This window comes from Salvelinus fontinalis, chromosome 11 (assembly GCF_029448725.1).
Source record: "Salvelinus fontinalis isolate EN_2023a chromosome 11, ASM2944872v1, whole genome shotgun sequence".
Classification (NCBI taxonomy): Eukaryota; Metazoa; Chordata; class Actinopteri; order Salmoniformes; family Salmonidae; genus Salvelinus; species Salvelinus fontinalis.
The window spans coordinates 27,709,995-27,735,657 of NC_074675.1; the positions used below are offsets into that span (position 1 = coordinate 27,709,995).

The 25,663-nt window shown below is 44.7% G+C and overlaps 1 protein-coding gene and 1 non-coding gene across 3 annotated transcripts in view; one reads left to right on the forward strand and one right to left on the reverse strand.

The window, feature by feature from the left end:
* Window positions 1–71: 71 nt before the first annotated feature.
* LOC129865422 (protein inturned-like) overlaps window positions 72–25,663 on the reverse strand; it is a 33,009-nt gene continuing 7,417 nt past the window's right edge. Inside the window, exons 4-17 of one of the 2 annotated variants that reach the window (XM_055938215.1) lie at window positions 20,048–20,266; window positions 12,035–12,153; window positions 11,703–11,792; window positions 11,402–11,479; window positions 10,696–10,879; window positions 10,224–10,277; window positions 9,861–9,923; window positions 7,394–7,648; window positions 6,560–6,774; window positions 6,116–6,419; window positions 5,701–5,795; window positions 5,254–5,443; window positions 1,976–2,115; window positions 72–1,180 (exon numbers count right to left, since the gene is read on the reverse strand). In XM_055938215.1, coding sequence (XP_055794190.1) covers window positions 1,069–1,180; window positions 1,976–2,115; window positions 5,254–5,443; window positions 5,701–5,795; window positions 6,116–6,419; window positions 6,560–6,774; window positions 7,394–7,648; window positions 9,861–9,923; window positions 10,224–10,277; window positions 10,696–10,879; window positions 11,402–11,479; window positions 11,703–11,792; window positions 12,035–12,153; window positions 20,048–20,266 — 2,118 coding nt within the window. In that variant the 3' untranslated portion in view covers window positions 72–1,068. The remainder of the gene's footprint in view (window positions 1,181–1,975; window positions 2,116–5,253; window positions 5,444–5,700; window positions 5,796–6,115; window positions 6,420–6,559; window positions 6,775–7,393; window positions 7,649–9,860; window positions 9,924–10,223; window positions 10,278–10,695; window positions 10,880–11,401; window positions 11,480–11,702; window positions 11,793–12,034; window positions 12,154–20,047; window positions 20,267–25,663) is intronic. The other variant, XM_055938216.1, reaches the window with a different exon arrangement.
* Window positions 11,203–11,278, forward strand: trnaa-ugc (transfer RNA alanine (anticodon UGC)). Its single transcript has one exon. It is a non-coding gene; the product is annotated as a tRNA-Ala (tRNA).

A 25,663-nucleotide genomic window follows, 5' to 3' on the forward strand; every position in this document is an offset into this window, starting at 1 on the left:
TGTGTTGCCATGCCAATGTGGAGAGGATAGCAGGCGAGAACAGTCATATTATTTGGTCAGTGCTGTTTGGGATCCTTGGGACGTTCCGAACTTTAACCTTTTTACATTTCAACTGCAATGGCGTGACGTAAGTTGGTATGTCCCAAGAATGCTGTTTAGACTTTTCCCATATTATTTGGTCTGGCACACTTTAGCTAACAGGAATGTCAGAAACACAGAACTAGAATGAGACTTGCTATGGCCAGAACAGCAGAACAATGCTGCCAACTCACATCTACCCTTTAAAAAAATTAAATCCAGCATGTTTTCTGAGGTATTAATACACAGTTTTTAGTGGCTTGTCCTTCCACACACCCAGAGTTAAAATCTATTCTTTACATAGGGAGCCATTTTGGACAGGGTATATTTATTTTTTATTTAACAAGGTAAGTCTGTTAAGAACAAATTCTTATTTACAATGACAGCCTACCAGGGGAACAGTGGGTTAACTGCCTTGTTCAGGGGCAGAACGACAGATTTTTACCTTGTCAGCTCGGGGATTCGATCCAGCAACCTTTCGGTTACTGGCCCAACGCTCTTACCACTAGGCTACCTGCCGCCCCAAAACCTGTTTCGTAGTGGGATGTTACAGATAGAAATGTCATGAATAGAGCTGACGTGATTCCATATACCTCATGCTTGTTCCATATAACATATTTCTATCTGGATGCAGTCCTGCTGATCCAAGGCTAACAGAGAACAACCTTGGTCTGTGAGGTTTCCTGTTACCTGCCATCAGGTAATCAAGGCACAAGAGGGAGTCTTAGATCCCAGAATATCTCCGACCGACAGTAAACAGGCGTTGAGGTCAACTGTGAAACCTTTAAAACCAGGGTTGTGTTCATTAGGGAAAACCGTAGCAAAATATTTTGCGATAGAAAATGTGAACAAGCGTATCTTATTGGAGTTTATGTACTCCCCATCTGTCTGTTTTCTTCCGTTTGGTGCCTAATGAACAGGGTTGTGCTCTGCCTGCCGATAGGTAGTAGTGTTACCAGAGTTCATAAGAGACTATTGGCAGACGGCTCGTCACAAGGCCAGGCCGAAAGACAGGCGGAAGGCCATCTCCACGGGAACCTCTGCCACGGAGTCATGGAAACACACGTAGAATTCCTGAGGGATGGGTTCTAGAAGCATCCGGCTGGAACACAGAGGGAAATGGCAGTGTGTTTCAAGCTGGAGTATAGGCAGGACGTGTATAAAAACAACTAAATCAAACAAAAAGCACTAGATATCCAGAGAGTAGACAATACCGCAGCACCACCTTGATAAATGAACATCTCTATGCCCAGTATATATATATATATGTCTGAAATTCACTGTAAGCCAGAGCCCAGCTGTTACATGTTGGCCTGCTATTCCCAGCCTCTCACTCAAAGTTAACTGGCTTACTTCACATTTCTTTACTTTGCCACCCAGACAGACCTCTCTCTCACTGACGACACATACACACACACCTCTGAAACGCAGAAGCATGTCCAAAATCAACAGTCGAGACATCCCAAAGTGCCATCAGTCATTACTACAAGGACAGCCACCATCCCTACCCTACATTCAACCCCCCCCCCCCCCAAAAAAAACTCCACAGAATATAGAATTCATAACACTGACCCTATATAGCAACAGAGGCAATATAGATATCATCATTCTTAGGAGACTAAATCATGTACAGTGGCGCTCACACTATGTAAGGCAAGCACAGACATAGTTGGCTTGGTTATGTCTCAAATGGCACCCTACTCTCCATAGTACATTGACCAGAGCACTAAAGAGTGCACTAGGTAGGGAATAGTGTGCCATTTGAGATTCACACTGAAACACATTGTCCTCCGATGTACCCTAATCCCCATATAAGCGCACTACTTTTATCCAGAGTTCTAAATAGTGCACTACAAAAGGAACAGGGTAGCATTTAGTATTTTGTTCTGTCACGTACCCTATAACCCAGTAGGTCATGGTGGGGGCTGGCTTCCTCTGGTCGGTCCAGTTCTCAGGTTTACACTGGAACAGAACCCCGTGTTCCTTCACTGGGCCCAGCCCATGGGTCCCCTGGGGTCTGTCTGTACCTGGCCTGCCCTACTCACACAAAGAGAGGTCTAAGAGATTAAACATAAACAAACACCACCTTTTTTATTAAAACACAGACATTCTTACATACAGGGATATGGTGTGTTTGCAGTAGTGACCTGTCTTTGAGCCCCACCTGTTAAAAAAAATAATAATAATATACTGAATAAAAATACAATGTGTTGGTCCCATGTTTCATGAGCGGAAATAAAATTAATAAAGCCGCAAACAAACATGGTCTCTTTCTTAAGTAAGGCAGCTCCAAAATGAAGGTGTTTCAGCCTAGCTCTGTGCTTTCTGTGGTGGAGGGGCAGCCAGCAAAAATACAGAGTGTAGACGTTGGTAATCTTACCTAATTGCGCCGAGATTTGCTCAGCGTTCTGTCGCTCATGTGGACATTATGTCAGTGCAGGATCTGCAGGGAGAGCTAGGCAGTTCAAGCCCCCTTGGGTGCTGCCATAGATTTATATTAGAAGTGCCCATCCAAGAAGGCTCAAGGTCATTGGCCACAGACAAAATGACGTCAAATCGCGTTATATCTACCGTAGCTTTGATTGGACTGATCATGTCAACATCATACTTTCAAAAACTTTGCTAGAAAGTTAGACAAGCAGCCATCATCATGAATCACGTCGACAATCTACTGGCAAATCCTTGTCATATGAAGAGAATTTATAGATAAAACGTATCGGTGCTCATCGGCCGTGTCTCACCCTAAGAATTTGGTCTCTCTCCCCCTCATAACTTAGCTTACTGTTCTGACTTAGTGGTGTACATGTAGCCTTTAGCCTGTTTTAGAGAATTGTCACTATCGAATATTGTAAGAGCTTTCATTGTCTGCTTATATGCCCCCTTTATTTATCCTACGGTTCTGACTTGGTGTACAGGGAGAATACTGTAAGAACGAACCATGTCCTGAATTCTGTCGCTGTACATTTCAAAGGTACTGAACAAATAGCTATATCGACTATGTCCATCTTAGCTCGCTTATTAATCCTGGAGAGTCTATTGACGCACCCATGTGTCAATCTAAGAAACATAATTAAAAAATCCCCATTAAAATCTGTAAATATAAGCTAGAGATGTATTATTTTTTTTGTCTATCCACAACATCCGCCTATGTCGGCCTACCGCATCTGCAGAACTATTATTACAAACTAATATGACTAATATTACTATGTAAAGGAGAGACTCTCACGATGGTGTTCTCTGTTTTGCTCCAAAAAATACAAGGTTAAATACGTATGTGTAAAAATCTATATATTTCCTGAGTTATCTTCTAGATATAGGACAGACACTTCAAAACCTTATTCCTTATGCAAAATATTTTTTACTATCTATTTTTACATTTATGAATGTTATTCAAGGCATTTCTATGGGCTATAGTAGTAAAGGCCAAACTAAATATTTGATCAAATAATTTAAAAATATTTTCGGGGGATACTTAAAGGAGTCCTAAAATTCTAAATCAAATAGCTAAATGATACATTATAAACTCAGCAAAAAAAGAAACGTCCTCTCACTGTCAACGGTCTTCATTTTCAGCAAACTTAACATGTGAAAATATGTATATGAACATAACATTCAATAACTAAGACATAAACTGAACAAGTTCCACAGACAAGTGAATAACAGAAATGGAATAATGTGTCCCTGAACAAAGGGGGGTTCAAAATCAAAAGTAACATTCAGTATCTGGTGTGGCCACCAGCTGCATTAAGTACTGGAGGGCATCTCCTCATGGACAGCACCAGATTTGCCAGTTCTTGCTGTAAGATGTTACCCCACTCTTCCACCAAGGCACATGCAAGTTCCCAGACATTTCTAGGGGGAATGGCCCTAGCCCTCACCCTCCGATCCAACAGGTCCCAGACGTGCTCAATGGGATTGAGATCCGGGCTCTTCGCTGGCCATGGCAGAACACTGACATTCCTGTCTTGCAGGAAATCACGCACAGAATGAGCAGTATGGCTGGTGGCATGTCAGGATGAGCCTGCAGGAAGGGTACCACATGAGAGAGGAGGATGTCTTCCCTGTAACGCACAGCATTGACATTGCCTGCAATGACAACAAGCTCAGTCCGATGATGCTGTGACACACCGCCCCAGACCATGACGGACCCTCCACCTCCAAATCAATCCCGCTCCAGAGTACAGGCCTCGGTGTAACGCCTACAAGCCCTCAGTCCAGCCTCTCTCAGCCTATTGTGGACAGTCTGAGCACTGATGGAGGGATTGTGCGTTCCTGGTGTAACTCGGGCAGTTGTTGTTGCCATCCTGTACCTGTCCCGCAGGTGTGATTTTCAGATGCGATCCTGTGCAGGTGTTGTTACACGTGGTCTGCCACTGCGAGGACGATCAGTTGTCCATCCTGTCTCTCTGTAGCGCTGTCTTAGGCGTCTCACAGTACAGATATTGCAATTTATTGCCCTGGCCACATCTGCAGTCCTCATACCTCCTTGCAGCATGCCTAAGGCACGTTCACGCAGATGAGCAGGGATCTTGGGCATCTTTCTTTTGGTGTTTTTTAGAGTCAGTAGAAAGGCCTCTTTAGTGTCCTAAGTTTTCATAACTGTGACCTTAAATTGCCTACCGTCTGTAAGCTGTTAGTGTCTTAACAACCGTTCCACAGGTGCATGTTCATGAATTGTTATTTGGATTTTTGAAAGACAGGGTCCTGAAAAAGGGACGTTTCTTTTTTTGCTGAGTTTAGAACCATCTTAAAACAATTCCATATATTAGCTTAGTACCCCCCCCCCCCTTCCACCAACGGCTTAAACTTTTAGAGGTTAGTGTCTTAATTGAAATGACGGCTTGCCGTAATCAGCTAGCATTTTTAAAAAGGCAGTAAACGAGGCTGAATGAACAGTTTCACTGCCAGATGAGGCTCCGCTGATAGCCATGGTGCTGAAAGAAAAGCTCAGCTGTTAGGACAGCTTTATGTAGGCCCTAACAGTTTGTGGGCACCGTTTGTCACCGTTATAGTGCAATAAATGTATTGTTTAGTGTTGTGTTGTGGCTTTGCTGGCATGCAACAACAAAAAAATTGGGTTAGTTTGCCCCACCAAGATGCACATGCTAAAATCGCCACGGTGTGAGTGTGAGAGTGAGTGAGTGTGTCTGTCTGTGTGTGTGCTCCGTATCTTACCCTGGGCGGCAGACTCCGCTGGAAGGCAGCCCGTATGGAGAGGCAGCAGTGGTGGAAGTTGCGAATGAGCTGAGGGTGGATGGAGCCGCTGAGCTGAGACAGTTCCCTGTGTGTAGGAGCGATGAAGATACCCTGCACCTTCTCCATCAGCACATAGTGGAACAGAGTGTTCTCTGCCCCAGACGTCAACCTGGCCAACACAGAACCGAGAGAGATTGGATGGAATGGAATAGAATGCAATGGTATAGAATGGAACGGGACGGCATGGAACAGAATAGAAGAGAGGTGGGGTGGAATAGAATGAGATGGAATAAAATAGAATAGTGTGATATGGAATAGAATAGGGTGGAATGAAAGAATAGGACCACAGCAGAGAGGAGATTTGGGGCATTATTACAACAAGGAAGGATAAACTAACTTCTAACACTGCTGGCCTGTTTCACTCACTTCATAGTGTTGTTCTTCTCCTCTGTCTCTCTCTCAGTCAGACTCTTCTTCAGGGTGCCCAGGTAGAACGGGTTAGGATGCTTCATCCTGGGAATCTAAGGGGAGGGGGGAAATAACATTGGTATTTGACAAAACCCAGTGTGTCGCTAAATATCGTGCTCTCCTAGCAGTGTGTGTGTGCACTTTACTGTCTGTCTGTCTGTCTGTCTGTCTGTCTGTCTGTCTGTCTGTGTCTGCCTGCCTGCCTGCCTGCCTGCCTGCCTGCCTGCCTGCCTGCCTCTCTGTCTCTCTGTCTGTCTGTCTGTCTCTCTGTCTCTCTGTCTGTCTGTAATTTAATAAAGTGTGCCGTGGAACATAACTTTTTATAGATATAAGGATGAGAGACGCAATGGGGGAAGGAAGGTTAAGACCCTACCTTGAAAATGCTCCCACTGCCTCGACTCTCATCAGATCCTCCAGAACCCAGCGAGTCTCTCTGGCCGACCAGCTTCCGGGCCGAGTCCGGGGTGGAGTGCGGACTGAGTCCAGTCGGCCTTCCTACACCCCCGTCCGACTGTCCATCGCTGTCGGACTGACTCCTCTTGGGGCGAGGTCTCCGAGCGCCTCCTCCAAACAGGCTCCGGCCCACCACCTTTCCTCCTCCCTGGTCCGAGGAGGGCGGCTTCACGCCCCCGGCCAGCTTGCAGAGGACAGGAGACGAGGAGGCCAGGGTGTCTAACCTGAGAACCACAATGGAAACCGTTTGTGTCATCCTCAATTTTATCTATGCTCTTATTTATACACAATTATTTTATTTCTGCACTTTTCTTTTTTTAAATTAATGCACAATTGTTTTTAAAATTGTCAAACTAAAAACAACCTGTCACGGGCGAAGGAGGGGAGGAACCAGTCAGCACAGGAGAGGCAGGGGGCAGGCGGGGCAGCCAAGTGTTCCTCCATCCCTACGTCCAGCTCCTCCAGCTGTAGGAGGGTAGCCTTGACCTGGTCCACGTACACACAGTCGGGCCCTGGGGCCCCCGTGGCAGGGGCCGCACAGCCACCCGCCTCCAGGAGCACACACTGCATGAAGTGCCTCTGGGGGAGAGGGAGCGGTAGAAAGAGAGAAGGAGAGAGAGAGAGAGAGAGAGAGAGAGAGAGAGAGAGAGAGAGAGAGAATGTATGGGATAACAGATGTCTGCGTGTAGTTGGTATCCTGGAACACAAAACTAGAGTCAAATGTTGGATGTCTGTCTGAGAGACAGCTAGAGGGGAAAGAGAAAGAGGAGAGAAAGAAAGGTAGAGAAAAAGAGCAAGAAATGACACAAAAACAAAAAGGTGACACTCATTAGAGTAACTGATGGAACATTGAATCCTACATTCTCAATGAAGACCCTATATGTCATTTTATATGTACAGTACCAGTCAAAAGTTTGGACACACCTACTCATTCAAGGGTTTTTCTTTATTTGTACTATTTTCTACATTGTGGAACGTGCAAAGCTGTCATCAAGGAAAAGGGTGACTACTTTGAAGAATCACAAATATAAAATATATTTTGATTTGTTTAACACTTTTGTGGTTACTACATGATTCCATATGTGTTATTTCAGCGTTTCGACGTCTTCACTATTATTCTACAACGTCCCAAAAAATATTCAAAATAAAGAAAAACCCTGGAATGAGTAGGTGTGTCCAAACGTATCTATGGTCTTACCAGTCCCACTATGAGTAGGAAGTAGCGTCCCTTGGGCTGGCAGTAGCCAGGCATGGTACAGTGGTTGTTATTGGTCTTGTTCTGGTACTTCTTGGTCTGGTGGATCTGTGAGCGGTGGTGAGGGAACACCTCCCTCCAGATAACCAGCTGGCCCACGCGCTGCTCTGAGGCCAGGGGGAGGAGACAGTAGTGCTGGCAGTAGAGAGAGACGTCAAGTAGGTCCTCCTTGGGGAGGTGGTTCGCTATCAGATAGCCCTGGGGTTGGAAACAGGCAGAGAGACATACACGTCGAGAGACAGAGACACAGAGTACACACACAGGTTGGACACACACACAAACACACACACACACACACACAGATAACACAAATTAATTTAGAATTTTTACTAACACAAGTCGCCCCATCATATAGAGAGTGCCAGACTCTCTCTATACAAAGGTCATGAGAATGGAGACTTGAACCTAGAGAACAACCTCCTACAAATCATGAATAATTCAGCATCAATTGATAGGCTGATGATGTGCCATCCAGAGAATGAGGGATGTTATCATGTTATCCTGGGTGTTATCCTGGGTGTTATCCTGCATGTTATCCTGGGTGTTATCCTGCATGTTATCCTGGGTGACGATATCCCATCTACAGTGCATTCGGAAAGTATTCAGACCCCTTGATTTGTTCCACATTTTGTCACGTTACAGCCTTATTCTAAGATGGATTAAATGTTTTTTCCCCCCTCATCAATATACACACAATAACCCATAACAACAGAGCAAAAACAGTTTTTTACCCAATTTATACTAAATTAAAAACTGAAATATCACATTTACATAAGTATTCAGACCATTTACTCAGTACTCTGTTGAAGAACCTGGCAGTGATTACAGCCTCAAGTCATATTGGGTATGACGCTACAATCTTGGCACACCTGTATTTGGGGAGTTTCTCCCATTCTTCTCTGCAGATCCTCACAAGTTCTGTCAGGCTGGATGGGGAGTGTCGCTGCACAGCTATTTTCAGGTCTCCCCAGAGATGTTCGATCGGGTTCAAGTCTGGGCTCTGGCTGGGCCACTCCAGGACATTCAGAGACTTGTCCCGAAGCCACTGCTGCGTTGTCTTGGCTGTGTGCTTAGGGTCACTGTCCTGTTGGAAGGTGAACCTTCGCCCCAGTCTGAGATCCTGAGCACCCTGGAGCGGGTTTTCTTCAAGGATCTCTCTGTACTTTGCTCCGATCACCTTTCCCTCGATCCTGACTAGTCTTCCAGTCCCTGCCGCTGAAAACCACCCCCACAGCATGATGCTGCCACCACCATGCCTCACTGTAGGGATGGTGCCAGGTTTTCCTCCAGACGTGACGCTTGGCATTCAGTTCAAAGAGTTCAATCTTGGTTTCATCAGACCAGAGAATCTTGTTTCTCATGGTCTGATAGTCTTTAGGTTATGCCAACCGGGCTGTCATGTGCCTTTTACTGAGGAGTGGCTTCCGTCTGGCCACTCTACCATAAAAACCTGATTGGTGGAGTGCTGCAGAGATGGTTGTCCTTCTGGAAGGTTCGCCCATCTCCACAAAGGAACTCTGGAGCTCTGTCAGAGTGGCCATTGGGTTCTTGTTCACCTCCCCGACCAAGGCCCTGGCTCAGTTTGGCCAGGCGGCCAGCTCTAGGAAGAGTCTTGGTGGTTCCAAACTTCTTCCATTAAAGAAAGATGGAGGCCACTGTGTTCTTGGGGACCTTCAATCCTGCAGACATTTTTTGGTACCCTTCCCCAGACATGTGCCTTGACACAATCCTGTCTCGGAGCTATACGGACAATTCTTTCGACCTCATCGCCTGGTTTTTGCTCTGACATGCACTGTCAACTGTGGAACCTTATATAGACAGGTCTGTGTCTTTCCAAATCATGTCCAATCAATTGAATTTACCACAGGTGGACTCAAGTTGGAGAAACAGCTCAAGGATGGTCAATGTAAACAGGATGCACCTGAGCTCAATTCCGAGTCTCATAGCAAAGGGTCTGAATACTTATGTAATTAAGGTATTTCTGTTTTTTATTTTTAACAAATGTGCAAACATTTGTAAAAAACGTTTTTTTTTCTTATTCATTATGGGTTATTGTGTGTAGATTGATGAAAACAAATATGTTTTCATCCATTTTTGAATAAGGCTGTAACGTAACAAAATGTGGAAAAAGTCCAGGGGCCTGAAAACTTCCAGAATGCACTGTAAATAATCATATGTAACTGTCTCTTTCTTCCTATCCACCCAACGGTGTCTGTCTGTCCCTTCTGTGAAGTTTCAATTTTCACTGTGGGCCCGGGGGGGGGGGGGTGTGTGTGTGTGTGTGTGTGTGTGTGTGTGTGTGTGTGTGTGTGTGTGTGTGTGTGTGTGTGGGTTGAAAGGAGAGCGCCCCAGCAGATAGATGTCAGGTGATTGTGTGTGTGTGTGTGACAGGTGTGAGACGACACTCAACCTTGTAGAACAGACAGGAACCCAGTGTCACGTAGAGACGCCTCACGCCATAGAAGTCCTCTGACTGCCAGATATATAGAGAGAGAGAGAGAAGAGAGAGAAACTAATTAACAGTTTTAGAAGGTCAGACATGAATGATTAAGTAGCAGATCTACTTCCTGCCGGTCTATCCCCTCCCCCTCTCTCCACCACCCCTCCTTCCCAGTCCTGCTTCATTTAATCAGCTAGAAGATGCAGGTATGAAGAAGATCTATCTAAATGGGAATGGGGATGAGCATGACACCTTGTCTGCTTCCCAAATGGCACCCTATTCCCTACACAGTGCACTGCTTCGACTAAAGCCCTTCGTAACGATTTGACTTACCATTTCTCCGAAATCTGATGATTCAAAGTCTGAGAGAACGGTGTCCACTTGCATCTGTGGACAGACAGATAATCAGAGACCGTAGAAGTAGAATGCAAACGCAGCATTCTAAATCTAGATCAGAGGCAGACGTAGTTCTGCATTCACAAAGGCTGCAGTCAGACATGCTCTGGAGCTAGACATGGAAAAATTGGCAGGCGCACATGTCATTTTTACCGCCAGACAGCAGAGGGCAGCAAAGACCATACATAAATCCAACAAGGTGGGGGAAAAAAAGCCCATTAAATATATCATAGCAAGAGCAAATTGCTTAAACGTATCAGTGACTTGACAGCCTAAAACATCCTGTGACCTGAAACATTTCAGAAGACGTAACAAGCGAGGCGCAAACAGCAAATGGTGAAGACATCAATGAAGAAAGAAGAAGACATCTTAAAAGTGTTCCATCACAACCGTGGCGGCCCATCCAGACCTTTATCTCAGGGGGCAGAGGGAGCCACCGGACCGCTGGCAGTCCGTCCAGGAAGAGAGTCTCCGATAGCTCCGGGGCCACGCCCCCTGACCTGTCACTCAACTGGGAAGGCTGGATGAGCTGCTGGAAGAACAGGCAGAAGAAATGGTCCAGCCTGGGGGCATGGTCCGCCTCGCAGAATGCACTGTTGCGGGGCGGAAGGAGCGATGGAGATAAGAGGGAGGGGGAGGAGAAAGGGAGGGATGGAGAGAGGGATGGTGTGGTGGAGGGAGAGATGAGATGAAGGGGTGGAGGAGAGAGAGGGAGAGAAAGAAGTGGTTGGTTAAAAGAAGCCAACAACCTGTTCAGGTTTGATGTAACAGTATAAATGACCTTGCTTCAAATGAGAAGCCAGAAAGACTGGGACCGCTTGAACCAGGAAATCAAACCAGTGTCCAAAAGGGCACACTATTTCCTATGCAGTGCACTACTTTTGGTCAAATTCAGGATGCATCCCTGCTGTCACGGGGCCCCGTGTGGCTCAGTTGGTAGAGCATGGCGCTTGCAACGCCAGGGTTGTGGGTTCGATTCCCACGGGGGGCCAGTACAAAAAAAAAAAAAAAAAAAAAAAAAAAAAAGTATGAATGTATGTACTTGTAAGTCGCTCTGGATAAGAGCGTCTGCTAAATGACTTAAATGTAATGTAAATGCTGTCAGCACAACAGACCTGTCCAGAGAGCCGTGCATCATCTTGAGAGTCCTCACTGCACCTCCCACTACTGTCTGCAGATACAACAGAGGAACCCTGGGGAAGAATACGAGGGGAAAAACACAGTCACATCCACGAGGAGAAGGCCAGAAAAAAACACTCCGAACTTCAGTTACTTACCGACCATTTTATTGATCAACTATTCTGGGAGGGATACAGCATTTAGCTGACATATGGGATTGGCTGAGACAGCGTATTGAATATGGAAGCATGCATTGGATGCTGTCAAGGACTTTGGATGACTTTGCTTTGTCCATACCTCTCAGCAGGCAGGGCGATCACCAGCAGGTTGTTGCTCTCCTTCCAGTAGCCCACATGGACCAGCTGTTTACTGAGGAGAAGGGAGGAGCTGAGGAGGGGGGGAGGGGATGGGGGAAAAAAAAAGGGAGAGGGGTAGAAGGCGGAGAAAAAAGGAGGGAGTTGGAGGAGGAACAGGTGCAGGGGAAAAGACAGAGGAGAAATACAATCATGGCATGAATGAATGGAATTTCTATATTTAGGACTTTGGTAGATTTCAGAGCCGCTTGAAGTGGGTCTGACTGGTGATAGGTAGAGATTAGTCAGGAGTGGGTGGGGAATTTTCTACACTACCTGACTATCTGTCCTCCAGTGACATTCTCCAGCATGTCAGACAGAGTGAGAAAGATCCCTCTGACTCCCTTCAGCTGGCTGGACGCCTCAGACACTGGGTACTGGTACAGGATCTCCTGCTGACCGGACATGGAGGCACACACACACACACACACACACACACACACACACACACACACACACACACACACACATACAGTTCGTTAGAAAAGAAAGCACAGGGCAGGATCTGGGTATAGTCTTTGTCATTAGTATTCGCCACACCAGGCTGTCTGCTATGAAGGGTGTGGAGCGGACCACTTCAGAGAGAGTCGGGGGGGGAGGGGCGTGAATAAGGAGTAGGGCCTCATAGCCATGGAAACAAGGACAAAAGCTCTGATAATTCTTACAATGCCAGACATTCACCTCTGGGTCACCAACACACTAGCCTCGTGGAGAACCAGGTTTCCCTAAACAGGAAGCCTGGGGAAGTCCATGGCACAAAATCAGCCAAAAAAAAGGGGTGGGCACCCAGTGTAAATCAGTGACGCCTGACTACATGTCAAACCCGTCAAACGCCTTGCTTGGGTGGAGGTGCTCACTAGATGAGTGTCGTAGGTGCAACAGTGAGCGAGGATGGCTGTGAAATTGCGGATTAAAATCCTGTTAAAGTATGTTGATGTATGCCGTGTTTGTGGTGAACCGTACGCCTGGAACAGTAACAAACATCATATTTTGCAAGTTAAATTGTCTTTATTGCGACCGGACAATACACTGGCTTTAGAAGAGATAACGGGGCCTGTCACACAGTGCGTTTCCTGTGTAATTTGTTGTGTAACAGCCAAAGTATACCAATGCGGTCACAATTCACGGTGATCTCTGAGACACGCCACCATTCTCATCGACGGGGCTGTAGTGGAGCAAGTTGAGAGCCTCAAGTTCCTTGGCGTCCACGTCACCAGCAAACTATCATGGTCCAAGCACACCAAGACAGTCATGAAGAGGGCACGACAAAGCCTATTCCCCTTCAGGAGACTGAAAAGATTTGGAGTGGGTCCTCAGATCCTCAAAAGGTTCTACGGCTGCACCATCGAGAGCATCCTGACGGGTTGCATCAGTGCCTGGTATGGCAACTGCTCGGCCTCCGACCGTAAGTCACTACAGAGGGTAGTGCGAACGGCCTAGTACATCACTGGGACCAAGCTTCCTGCCATCCAGGACCTCTATACCAGGCGGTGTCAGAGGAAGGCACTAAAAATGTTCAAAGACTCCAGCCACCCCAGTCATAGACTGTTCTCTCTGCTACCGCACCGCAAGCAGTATCGGAGCGCCAAGTCTAGGTCCAAGAGGATTCTAAACAGCTTATACCCCCAAGCCATAAGACTCCTGAACATCTAATCAAATGGCTACCCAGACTATTAGCATTCCCCCCCTCTTTTACGCTGCTACTACTCTCTGTTATAATCTATGCATAGTCACTTTAATAACACTACCTACATGTACATATTACCTTGACTAACCGGTGCCCCACACATTGACTCTGTACCAGTACCCTCTGTATATAGCCTCGCTATTGTTATGTTACTGCTGCTCTTTAATTATTTGTTACTTTTATTAGTTCTTTTTTTTCAGGTATTTTTCATAAAACTGCATTGTTGGTTAAAGGCTTGTAAGTAAGCATTTCACTGTAAGGTATATATACACCTTACAGTGAAATATACCTAATACAATATACCTGTTGTATTCGGCGCATGTGACAAATAAAATTTGATTTGATTTGTATTTGGGGAGTTTCTGCCATTCTTCTCTGCAGATCCTCTCAAGCTCTGTCAGGTTGGATGGGGAGCGTTGCTGCACAGCTATTTTCTAAAAACCTGTTTTTGCTTTGTCATTATGGGGTATTGTGTGTAGATTGATAAGGAAATACATTTATTTCATCCATTTTAGAATACGGCTGTAATGTAGCAAAATGTGGAAAAAGTCAAGGGGTCTGAATACTTTCCGAAAGCACCGTACACAGAAAAAAAGCACATAATATCAAAATATAAATTCACAAATAATCTCAATAATCCTAAAACTAAGTAGGAAAATAGCAAAAATCCCCCTGCCTGCACACATTTAAAAGGTTTGGTATCGCATTTTAGGCTTGAAAAAGACAAATCTAAGTTACTTCAAATCATTTTAAATCACAGAATATTTGTTGCAGAGGTTGTAGGAATATCAGATAGCAGATAGTATGGACTCTATGCCATGACATTCACACATCTCGTAATGCTCCCGGTGTAGTACCAAGTAAACCACGTTGACGGAGGTATGACGGTACACTCTAGTCATAGTATTAGTGTAGTTTCACTGTCATTGTAAGATTCTGGGCTCACTTGCAAAAAGAGACCTTGGTCTCAATGGGACTCCCTGCTAAAAGAAAGGTCAAACCCCCAAAAATAGGGTGTCATTTCAGATACACCGCGAGACAGAGCGGAAAAAGACAACGCCAACTCTGTATTTAGGAGCCACCACAGAGAACAGGCCTAAATCACAGGGCAGAGAGAGGAGAGAGAGCTTGTCTGAAATGAGGCTGTAGCTACTAGCAATGTTCCCTCCAATTTCTTCCAGCACTGAGCAAATTTCAGGTCTGCAGAGCGCAAACTTGAACAGTGTGAAAATTCTGTGCAACTTCCGTGGCCCGTTTACTGTGAACACTGAGGCTGTACCCGCATTAAGTTACAGTTTTAACAGTGACCAAGTAGGCTATTTGATCGTGTGGCTATTTGATCGTAATGTAGGCCTACCAGAGTGGCCTACCATCAAAAACAATGGCGAGAACGCATCCCATAACATTTTAACATGGAAGTAGCTGTTCTATCATACAGCCTACAGTAGCAGCCAATGGGTGGTGTTCAATGTAGGCCTACATTCCATGAGACTTTAGAGAAAAAAAAACATGCAGGGCTTGACATGAACCTGTTTATCCACTTGTCTTTCAGACAAGGAGGTGACTGAAAATTTGAAGCAAGAAATCACTTTACAAAATAAAATGCATGATTATCCCCATATCATTATTACAGAGAATAAGACAAATTATGCTACCCTCTGCCTATTGGCTACTTAGCTTATTCAAGATGTCTCAAAATACAACACTGCCGCTTTAAGACATTAAAAAAAGCTCTTTACCTGACTAGCTTTTCAAAGATGGCTAGAAATGGACACATTTTGGGGCTAATAACTCACTAACTAGCAAAGAATATGAACAAATGTGCACGTTATGCATATCTCGCTTTGATCTCAAAACAAGCGCATCTACTCGGGACAGCCCATATGGTAGCCTAAACAATCCAGTTCAAATTGAATGGCACAGATCCAAATATGGCTCTGGCCATTTGCATATAGGCCTACCGCAGCTCTGATTGGTTATGTAGAGTACGGCCTGAGTCATGCCTGTCAATGAAACAGAATCCTACTCCAATGCGCTCTGCCTACAAGAAAATATCTTGCAAAGTTAGTTTTGCACACGATGTCTTGCATAGTTCGTTTTGTTGTGGTATGTTACATTGAAAGTGGCTAATATTGCGTTGATTCAATCACAATTCCCACAGTAGAACGAAACGTTGATTGTGTTAACTAAAGGGGAAAACTCTAGAAAGTCGAGTGAAGTACAGCCTAGTGCTTCTCTGCGTGGGCTGATATTTCTTCTGCGCAGAATTGCGAGGGGAGCTGCACGTGCGGGAACATTTGGCTACTAGTCTACCTCCCCACAGAGCAAGAAAACAGAAGCCCTGGATCAGCACTTTCACTACAAATCCTCTGACTTCGGTGCTCTGGTCCACCGTCGCTGACTTCCACAAGTGCCAGTTTCCCGGACACAGATGAAGCCCTCCCCTGGTTAAACAGCATGATCAGTATAGAATCTCCATTGAAAGAGGGTTTTAAGTCCAACAATAAACACGAACAGTGTCTGCGAAATGATGCTGCTTTTGTTGGTATTATTTATCCGATTACTATAATGGTTAACTTATGCAGGCTGGTTAACCTGTTGGAGCTAGTAACATAAGCATTTTGCTGCACCTGCTATAACACCTGCAAATCTTTGTACGCTACCAACAAACTTTGATTTGATTTATGTATCGTCATCCTACCACTCTAGTAGGCTTCCAGATCCAACAGCAACCAAAACACACACACACACAATGTATTCAGACACCTTGACCTTTTCCACATTTTGTTACAGCCTTATTCTATAATGGATTAAATCGCTTTTTTACCCTCATCAATCTACACACAATACCCCATAATGACAAAGTGAAAACAAGTTTTTAGAAATTTTTGCAAAAGTATAAAAAATATAAAAATAAATACCTTATTTACATAAGTATTCAGACCCTTTGCTATGAGACTCGAAATTGAGCTCAGGTGCATCCTGTTTCCCTTAATCATCCTTGAGATGTTACGACAACTTGATTGGAGTCCACCTGTGGTAAATTCAATTGATTGGACATGATTTGGAAGGTACACACACCTGTCTATATAATGTCACACAGCTGACAGTACATGTCAGAGAAAAAACCAAGCCATGAGGTCGAAGGAATTGTCCGTAGAGCGCCAAGACAGGATCGTTTCGAGGCACAGATCTGGGGAAGGGTACCAAAACATTTCTGCAGGATTGAAGATCCCCAAGAACACAGTGGCCTCCATCATACTTAAATGGAAGAAGTTTGGAACTATCAAGACTCTTCCTAGAGCTGGCTGCCCGGTCAAACTGATCGGGGGAGAAGGGCCTTGATCAGGGAGGTGACTAAGAACCCGATAGTCACTTTGACAGAGCTCCAGAGTTCCAGATGGGAGAACCTTCCAGAAGGACAACCATCTCTGCAGTAGTCCACCAATCAGGTCTTTACGGTAGAGTGGCCAGACGGAAGCCACTCCCCAGTAAAAGGCACATGACAGCTGGCTTGGAGTTTGCCAAAAAGCACCTAAAGACTCTCAGACCATGACAAACAAGATTCTGAAGAAACCAAGATTCAACTCTTTGGCCTGAATGCCAAGCGTCATGTCTGGAGGAAACTTGGCACCATCCCTACGGTAGGGATTGGGAGACTAGTCAGGATCGAGGGAAAGATTAACCGAGAAAAGTACAGAGAGATCCTTGATGAAAACCTGCTCCAGAGAGCTCAGGACCTCAGACTGGGGCGAAGGTTCCCCTTCCAACAGGACAACAACCATAAGCACACAGCCAAGACAACGCAGGAGGGGTTTCAGGACAATTCTCTGAATGTCCTTGAGTGGCCCAGCCAGAGTCCGGACTTGAACCCGGTCGAACATCTTTGGAGAGACCTGAAAATAGCTATGTAGCGACGCTCCCCATCCAACCTGACAGAACTTGAGAGGATCTGCAGAGAAGAATGGAAGAAACTCCCCAAATACAGGTGTGCCAAGCTTGTAGCGTCATACCCAAGAAGACTCGATGCTGTAATCTCTGCCAAAGGTGCTTCAACAAAGTACTTGCAAAGGGTAAAGGGTCGGAATACTTATATAAATGTAATATCAGTTGTTTATTTTTTATACATTTGCAAACAATTCTCAAAACCTGTTTTTGCTTTGTCATTATGGGGTTTGTGTGTAGAAAAACAATTGAATGAACTTTAGAATAAGGCTGTAACGTAACAAAATGTGGAACAAGTCAAGGGGCCTGAATACTTGCACTGTACACACACACACACACACACACACACACACACACACACACACACAGAGGAACTGACTTTGTTCTTCTACTCCTACTTCTGTTTCTCTACTCTCTGTGTGTGTGTGTGTGTGTGTGTGTGTGTGTGTGTGTGTGTGTGTGTGTGTGTGTGTGTGTGTGTGTTGGATGCTGTTGGATCTGGAAGCCTCCCAGAGCGGTAGTTCTGTTCTCTAAAGCTTCTGCTTTTGTCAGAAATAGGGGTGGCCATTGTTTGACTGTTCGAGTACTCACATGATTTATATTTTTGTACTCGAGTACTCAATGAAAAAATAACAACAAATTTAACACAAGGCCATTTATTTTCAGTCATTAAAAAAGCAAGTGCCATTTAAGATTAATTTATTGAAACCGTAATGTCAACTGGTTATATTATATCGTGGAACACAATCTTCAAAAAGGCAGTAACCTCAGCAATGGCCTTTGCTTGTAGAAGCCTATGGCTGTGCAATGGCATAGCCTTGTTGTGTTCATTTAGCAGACAAGACGCTCTTATTTCCTGAGCCTTTATCACAGTCAAGACACACCTATTGTATAGTAAAAAAAAATACATGTTGTAATATAACGGAATAAAATGGAACAGAATATTTTTCCAAATGAAAAAAAAGTTGCCAGTGCGAAGTGATACGCATCTCGCGTCTGGAACAGTTATCCTCAGAGTGATCATTTGTCTGTCCTTAGTATTTTCTTTAGTATTTTCATCAGAATCATTAAGCACCAAACAGATGCCGTGGCCGTAATTCATCACCAGGCCGTGTTAATTCATTTAGAAAATTCCAAACAACCGGCAGAATAACCTAAATCGAATGTCTGTATAGGGAAAAGAAGACATATTTTCAATTCTTTAAAATGGCCAAATTGAGCCCCGTTTCAAATGATCACTCTATGCCTTGTGGGGTTATAGCCTAGGATAACCTATTCTAAAATGGCACAAAAGTTCGCAAAGTAGCCTAAGCAGAAAACAGACAGGGCGCAATTATTCCAAAACGGCAGCTCGTTGTTGGAACACATATTTTCCTACTTCAATCAACCAGTCCATTTTGAATTTGTAATGAAACTGGCATCATTTGGCAGTGAACGTAGCTAGTGTATTTCCCATCAGTTAGATACGTTTTTCTAGGCATTTCTGTAGGCCTAAGAGGAGCTTGTGTGCGCACTCGGCACAAGTGTGTGAAGGGAACGGTCGGAAAGCAATTGAGGGAATGAGACACGGGAGGAGGAAAGGGAATTTAGGGAGAAGAACTGTGTGATGCTTGGCTTGATTTATTCTTTACAAATGGAACACTCGAGTCAAAGCAAAATAATGTTGTCTTCCAAGACAACATTTTTATTTGCCTGTTCGTGCAGCCACAAAGCACATTCCACCAAATAGTTTGACTGTATAAAGAAAAAAAGGAAAAAAAAGTGATCTCTGGTTAAAGATCGAGCTTTGACGTCCGTTTGAGTACTCTAGTACTCACGCCCATCCCTAGTCAGAAAACACAGACTGTATACCAACAAAATAGGTTGGTTGTTCTAAATCCACAACAATGCTTTAAAACCACATCAGGAGACCCCTTTGAGGTCTGGGGGAGAATTTTTTTGGGGGGGGTGTAGTGACCCTTAATTCAAGTGCGCACCAGCTAGAGATCGTTGTTCAGTTAGTGACGTTTCTGTAGCACTTATGTCATTTCAGAGTTTGCAAAACAAATGGCCACTGGGTTGATGCAAATAGTTATATCATTCTGCCAGGTTAGCATAGGCTACTTTGTAGTTAACATGTAATTGAAGACGCTTATCTGTTGATGCTAATGGCTACACAAAGTGTAGACATGTGTGTGCGCACCACACACACACACACACACACACACACACACACACACACACACACACACACACACACACACACACACACACACACACACACACACACACACACACACACACACACGGGTGAATTCCGGTGTCATTAAGCCTTTAACTGGATTTCTTACTAAAGTTCAATACATTTTTTAATATCATCGAATTCCGTTTTAATGTCTGGATTCCGTGACTCCGTCCGCGCTCTCCACAACACAGAACTGATAGGGCCCTATACTATCTCAAATGAACGATGGAAAAACAAAACTAACAGATTGCGCCTTTACCGTAGACTTGCGCTGTGAATGTTAAAAAAATCACGGTAGAGGTTACTTGTAACCGGACCGTGGATCAGATGAACCTAAACCCCAGTCCTACACTTTTATCTATGGCCTCTGGTCTTTAGTAGTGTACTACATAGGGTATAGGGTGCATTTTGGACAAAGTCAAACTGAACTAACCTCTTCCAGGGGAGAGTCTGAGTCCAGTTTGAGTGACAGGTACATGACAATGTGAGGGATGTGTCCTATAGACATCTGGAGCTCCACCGTGTCCTCGCCCCACAGCAGACGCACCAGCTGGCTAACCGAAGGAGAGGGCCTGAGCCTGGGAGCAGAGGACATGTCCACACCTCCCTCCCCTGGTCCTCCTGGACTGGCTGTCTCCAGGGTCAGCTTCACCTGGGAGGGAGGGGAGGGGAAAGAGAAAGCAGGAGAGAGAAACTAAGACCTAAATTCATCATCATCTGTATCTTTTCACCACATTCTAAAAACAGCCATTCCGAGTTTTCCCTTTTCAAACACTGTAAAAAAGGCGGTAGGCTGTGGGTTTGGCTACAAAACAAAAGCCAGCAGTGAGTTTGTACGACTCTGGAGAATCACAGTCGGACAGAATCGGCAGGGGAACTACACTGTGATCATAATAAGGCCATAAACGACATTTAATCCAGTCCATTAGGGCTGCTGCGTCATTTATTTGGCCTGGCGCTACAGGAAAGCAGGAAGGGTTCACGTAGACAGAGCCATCAAGGGATGTGATTCAGTCAGGAAAAGAGGAAGTAGATGTGATTCATTCAGGAAAAGAGGAAGTAGATGTGATTCAGTCAGGAAAAGAGGAAGTGGATGTGATTCATTTAGGAAAAGAGGAAGTAGATGTGATTCATTCAGGAAAAGAGGAAGTGGATGTGATTCAGTCGGGAAAAGAGGAAGTAGATGTGATTCATTCAGGAAAAGAGGAAGTAGAGTAGGGATGGCAGGTAGCCTAGTGGTTAGAGTGTTGGACTAGTAACCGGAAGGTTGCAAGATTGAATCCCCAAGCTGACAAGGTAAAAATCTGTCGCTCTGAACAAGGCAGTTAACCCACTGTACCTAGGCCGTCATTGAAAATAAGAATTTGTTCTAAACTGACTTGCCTAGTTAAATAAAGGTTAAAAATAATAGTAAATAGAAGAATGGTGATTGTCAGAGAGAGAAAAGGATTATATTCCTGATCACTGAAAGAGAAGCAGCATGGGTGTGTATCAGAAACAGATCCTGCTGCAAGGCCCTCTGTCATCCTCAGAGCTTTTTGCACGACACACCACCACTCACACAAAGCTAAGCGAGCACGCACATGGAAACACGTAACAGTATGGTGGAGAGATGCATGCTACCATTTACAGATAGATGGCTTATGTCTGTGCACTTTTGTATTTCAAAAAGGCAATTATAGCCCAAATGCATACATGTGCACACTTGTAGAATACTGTAGCCTACACACGCAGACTTAAACAAACTGTAATACAAATGTGAAAAAGAACTGTGTGCACGCACGCACACACAGTGCTGGCTCTGGGCAGTGACCTGTCAGCACTGAAGAGGCCTGCTAAGGACTTCTGGTTGACGTTAATTGAGACGAATCAGAACCAGGTGTGTGTGTGTGTGGTGCACGCGCAGGACTGTGACACTGGAAATGGTCGGACTCTCTACCGCTCCGAGAAGTGTTCACACTCCTAATGGAGTTAAAAGGACTGGAGTCAGAAATGAGGTAGAAAGTTCATGCTTACACCAGTCCAATGCTTTCAAATCTTTGAAGGGTTCGTGAGCAAGTCCTTTACAAAGACTACGCATTTATTCATTGTATTTTCACTCCCTGTGTTTTGAATTCATCCATCACTCTAGGGTGAGGGCCAGAACATCTCCAGACACTGTCATCAGAAACCCACAAACCGTCGAGCAGCGCCAGGGCAGGCGCCAGGCCTGGGCCGGACGCCATCTTGGCTCTGCAGGGAACAGTAGCCTGTTATTAGGAGAAGGGCCTAACGGTGTTGAGTGAGTCCTTCTGACACTATTCTGCACACACACACAAAAATGTCAAATGTCATAGAACACATTCATTTTACAATGAATAGAATAGTACAATGGACTCTGCCAGATAGGCTGAAGGGCTGCGGCACTACGCTCTCTCATGATAAATAATGGGGATGTGGTTAGGTTGGAGGGTGCTCTCGGTAGATTCCTGCCTGCTGATGTCAGTGAGCGGGATAGACAGAGAGACAAAGGGGCATAGGGAGAAAAATAGAGTGAGAAAGAGGGAAAGAAAGAGAGCGAGAGAGAGAGGGGAAAAGAGAGACAAAGAGGTTAAGAGAGAGATACAGATAGACAAAGAGACAATTGACATATATATATATATATATATACATATATATATATAGAGAGAGAGAGAGAGAGAAAGAGGGAGACAGAGAGCGGAAAAAAGGGAGTGAGAAAAGGGAGAGAGAAAGGGAGACAGAGAGGATAATAGTGAGAAAGAGAGAGAGAAAGAGAGAAGAGAGAAAGAGAGAGAAAGGGGCGGGGAAAGAGAGAGAGTGCGAGAGAGAGAGAGAGAGAGAGAGAGAGAGCGAGAGTGAGTAAAGTACTATACTATGAGGTCAGGCAGAGGGCATGGTGGTCCAACCTCAATACAAACTGCTGCTCCGCCCATATAATTGCTACTGCCTATCACGCTTTACCTGGGAGGGCCATTCACACACATGACCACATACATACAGCCAGCCAGACGCTCACGCGCGCGCCCCACACACGCACGCACACACACACACACACACACACACACACACACACACACACACACACACACACACACACACACACACACACACACACACACACACACACACACACACACACACACACACACACACACACACACACACACACACACACACACACACACACACACACACACACACACACACACACACACACACACACACACACACACACACACACAAACACAACCGAAGTTTCCTCTGACTATGTCAGTAGAGCTCCGTCCGACGAGAGGCCTTGTTGTATTTTCACATCTCTCTCTCTCCTCGTCTCTTCTCTTCCTCTCTACAGTGTAATTTACTATCTGGCTTTCCACGTATTCTAATCAGCTGTGCTTTCAGTGGCCGCAGCATAATGGTCGTTTTCCTGCGTTTTCTCAAACAACTCCCGCCGCAGTCTGGCCTCTCTCGCACTCTCTCCTCTCTCTCTCTTTCTTTGTCGGCAAACGCCATCACTCCCGCCGACACTCTGTAATTTACAAATTCCTCCTTCTTGAGGCCCTGTTTTGACCGTGTGAGGAGACGAATTTGGAAAAAGCTTGAGCGGTTTTCTGAATGGCGATCAAGGCGTCATTTCTCCGACTTGGACAGTTTTCCTCGTGTAGATAGGTGGCGATTGTTTCCTACTATATACGTTTTGACAGCCGAGTGAAGCCAGATGGCAATGGAAAAATATTTCTATATTCGGCGGTGAGCGGCATTCTACTTCACCATACATTCTACAATGGATTTACAGAAACTTAAATACCACTTTCTGGATGCAGGGAGCAAATTAAACGTGAAGAAACATAATCGTCCCGTGGCTTAGTTAGAAGAGCAATCCTGAACACAGACACTTATTGAGATTAGCTGGGGTTTTCTTGGGGGGGGTGGGGGGGGGTTAGCTGGGTTTTGTTAATTGATTCATTCTCCAAAGCACGATAAGCAGCCGGTATTCTGACTTGAGATCCACACACTTATCTTGACATTTTATGCACGCTGCACACGTCTCACATTGACGTCAACGAATGATTTACGTGGAAGTTCGAGTTGCGCCCTTTTATCTCGACTGAATGGGGCCACCTCAGGGCATTCCAGCCGTATGAATCTGTGCAGAGCCACAACACCCATGTGGTTTCTAATAACACATTCCAGTGACCTCCAAAGACCTCTCTTCGAACATGTGGGACAGTGGAGAGCTCTTGACTCACAGTCTCGGTCTGCCTTTGCGTGTGTGTGTTCTTGTGCGTAAGTGTGTGTCTGCCATGAGTGCGTAGACCCCAGATTGTAACACTTCTAAGCAGAGCAGACGTGTTGGGGGGGGGGGGGGGGGGGTTGTCTGTAATTGAGTTCATGTGAAGGACTCCTCTTTCTTTGGCTGCTGTTTCTGTTTCGGAGGCTGCGTCCGAAACGCCCCAGCACGCATCGTTAATAATGTGACTAGGGCTCATAATACAACAACAACAACGACGACAACAAAGAAGATCTGTCGGGGGTCTTTCGCATACTTTCATATTTGCAACGTTTCACTTTGTAATACACTTAACTTCCGAAACACACCACATAGCGGAGCATAATTCTCTCTACCACTTTTATATGTTTACATACCCTACATTACTCATCTCATATGTATATACTTTACTCGATACCATCTACTGCATCTTGCCTATGCCGTTCTGTACCATCACTCATTGATATATTTTTATGTACATATTCTTTACATATATTCTGTACATATTCTTTATGTACATCCCTTTACACTTGTGTGTATAAGGTAGTTGTGAAATTGTTAGGTTAGATTACTCGTTGGTCATTACTGCATTGTCGGAACTAGAAGCACAAGCATTTCGCTACACTCGCATTAACATCTGCTAACCATGTGTATGTGACCAATAAAATTAGATTAGATTTCTAACTACTGTTCTCTTAATATGGCAGTAAGGAGTTGTGTGGGTGGTCTTGGAACACACACATACACATACTAGAGCTGGGCGATAGGGACAAAAATCCACATCGATAAATGGGCTAAATTAATAGGATAACGATATATAGAACAATACATTTATGACGTTGGTAGTCCCATGTCGCTCAGTTGGTAGAGCATGGCACTTGCAACGCTAGGGGTATGGATTCGATTCCCATGGGGAACCAGTACAAATATGTATGCACAAATATGTAGTCAATCTGGACTAAAATGTAAACCATGTTTTTATTTTTTTATTACCCTTTAAACTATTTAACTAGTTTTAATGTTGTAGCTATAAATTGACCCTTCGCTAAAACTCGCCCCAGAATTTTTTTCAAACCAATCACAGCGCTGCAATGGATAGCAACTGTGGTCTAGTTTAGACACCTCGGTCGAGCACCCGTTTGAAACACATGAAAGGCAATGACGGCAATGGGAAAACCTCACAGTTTTCTTTAAAAAAAATTATAGTTTAAATGTTTAAATAATTGATCAGTTGCCAGTGGAACTTGCTACTGTGATTCCTGAAATTCATGTTGATGGGAGGATTTTTCAAATCCGAAATGATACTTTTGTTACATTGTTTGCTAGCTCAGCTGGTTAGCTTGAGCTCAGTCTCATTGACCACCAAATGTAGCTAGCCATGTTATTAATAAATTCCATCTGCTGTCGACATCAGGATACGATTTGAGAGCACTAGTTAGCTTCAAAAGTGGTTCTTAGCTTTGACTGCACCCTGACAGTAAATTCAGAATCATTCGGTAGCAACACTACAAACATCCTTTTACCAGGTTCCCGTGAAGCAATTCTAATGACAGTCCACCACAACAGACCCAAGAGTTTCCTGTTTAGCAAGAGGTAGTCTGTGATTCATTTCCCTGTGCATTAAAAAACACAGTTTGAGATCATTGTGAGGGGATTTTGCCAGTGGTTAGACGGCGGAATGGGTCTTCCTGGGAAGATATTGTCCGAGGTTGTAACAGTAACCAAGGGGGGGCGGGGCTTAGTGAAGGATAAATTGTCCCATTAACAGTCACCCATATT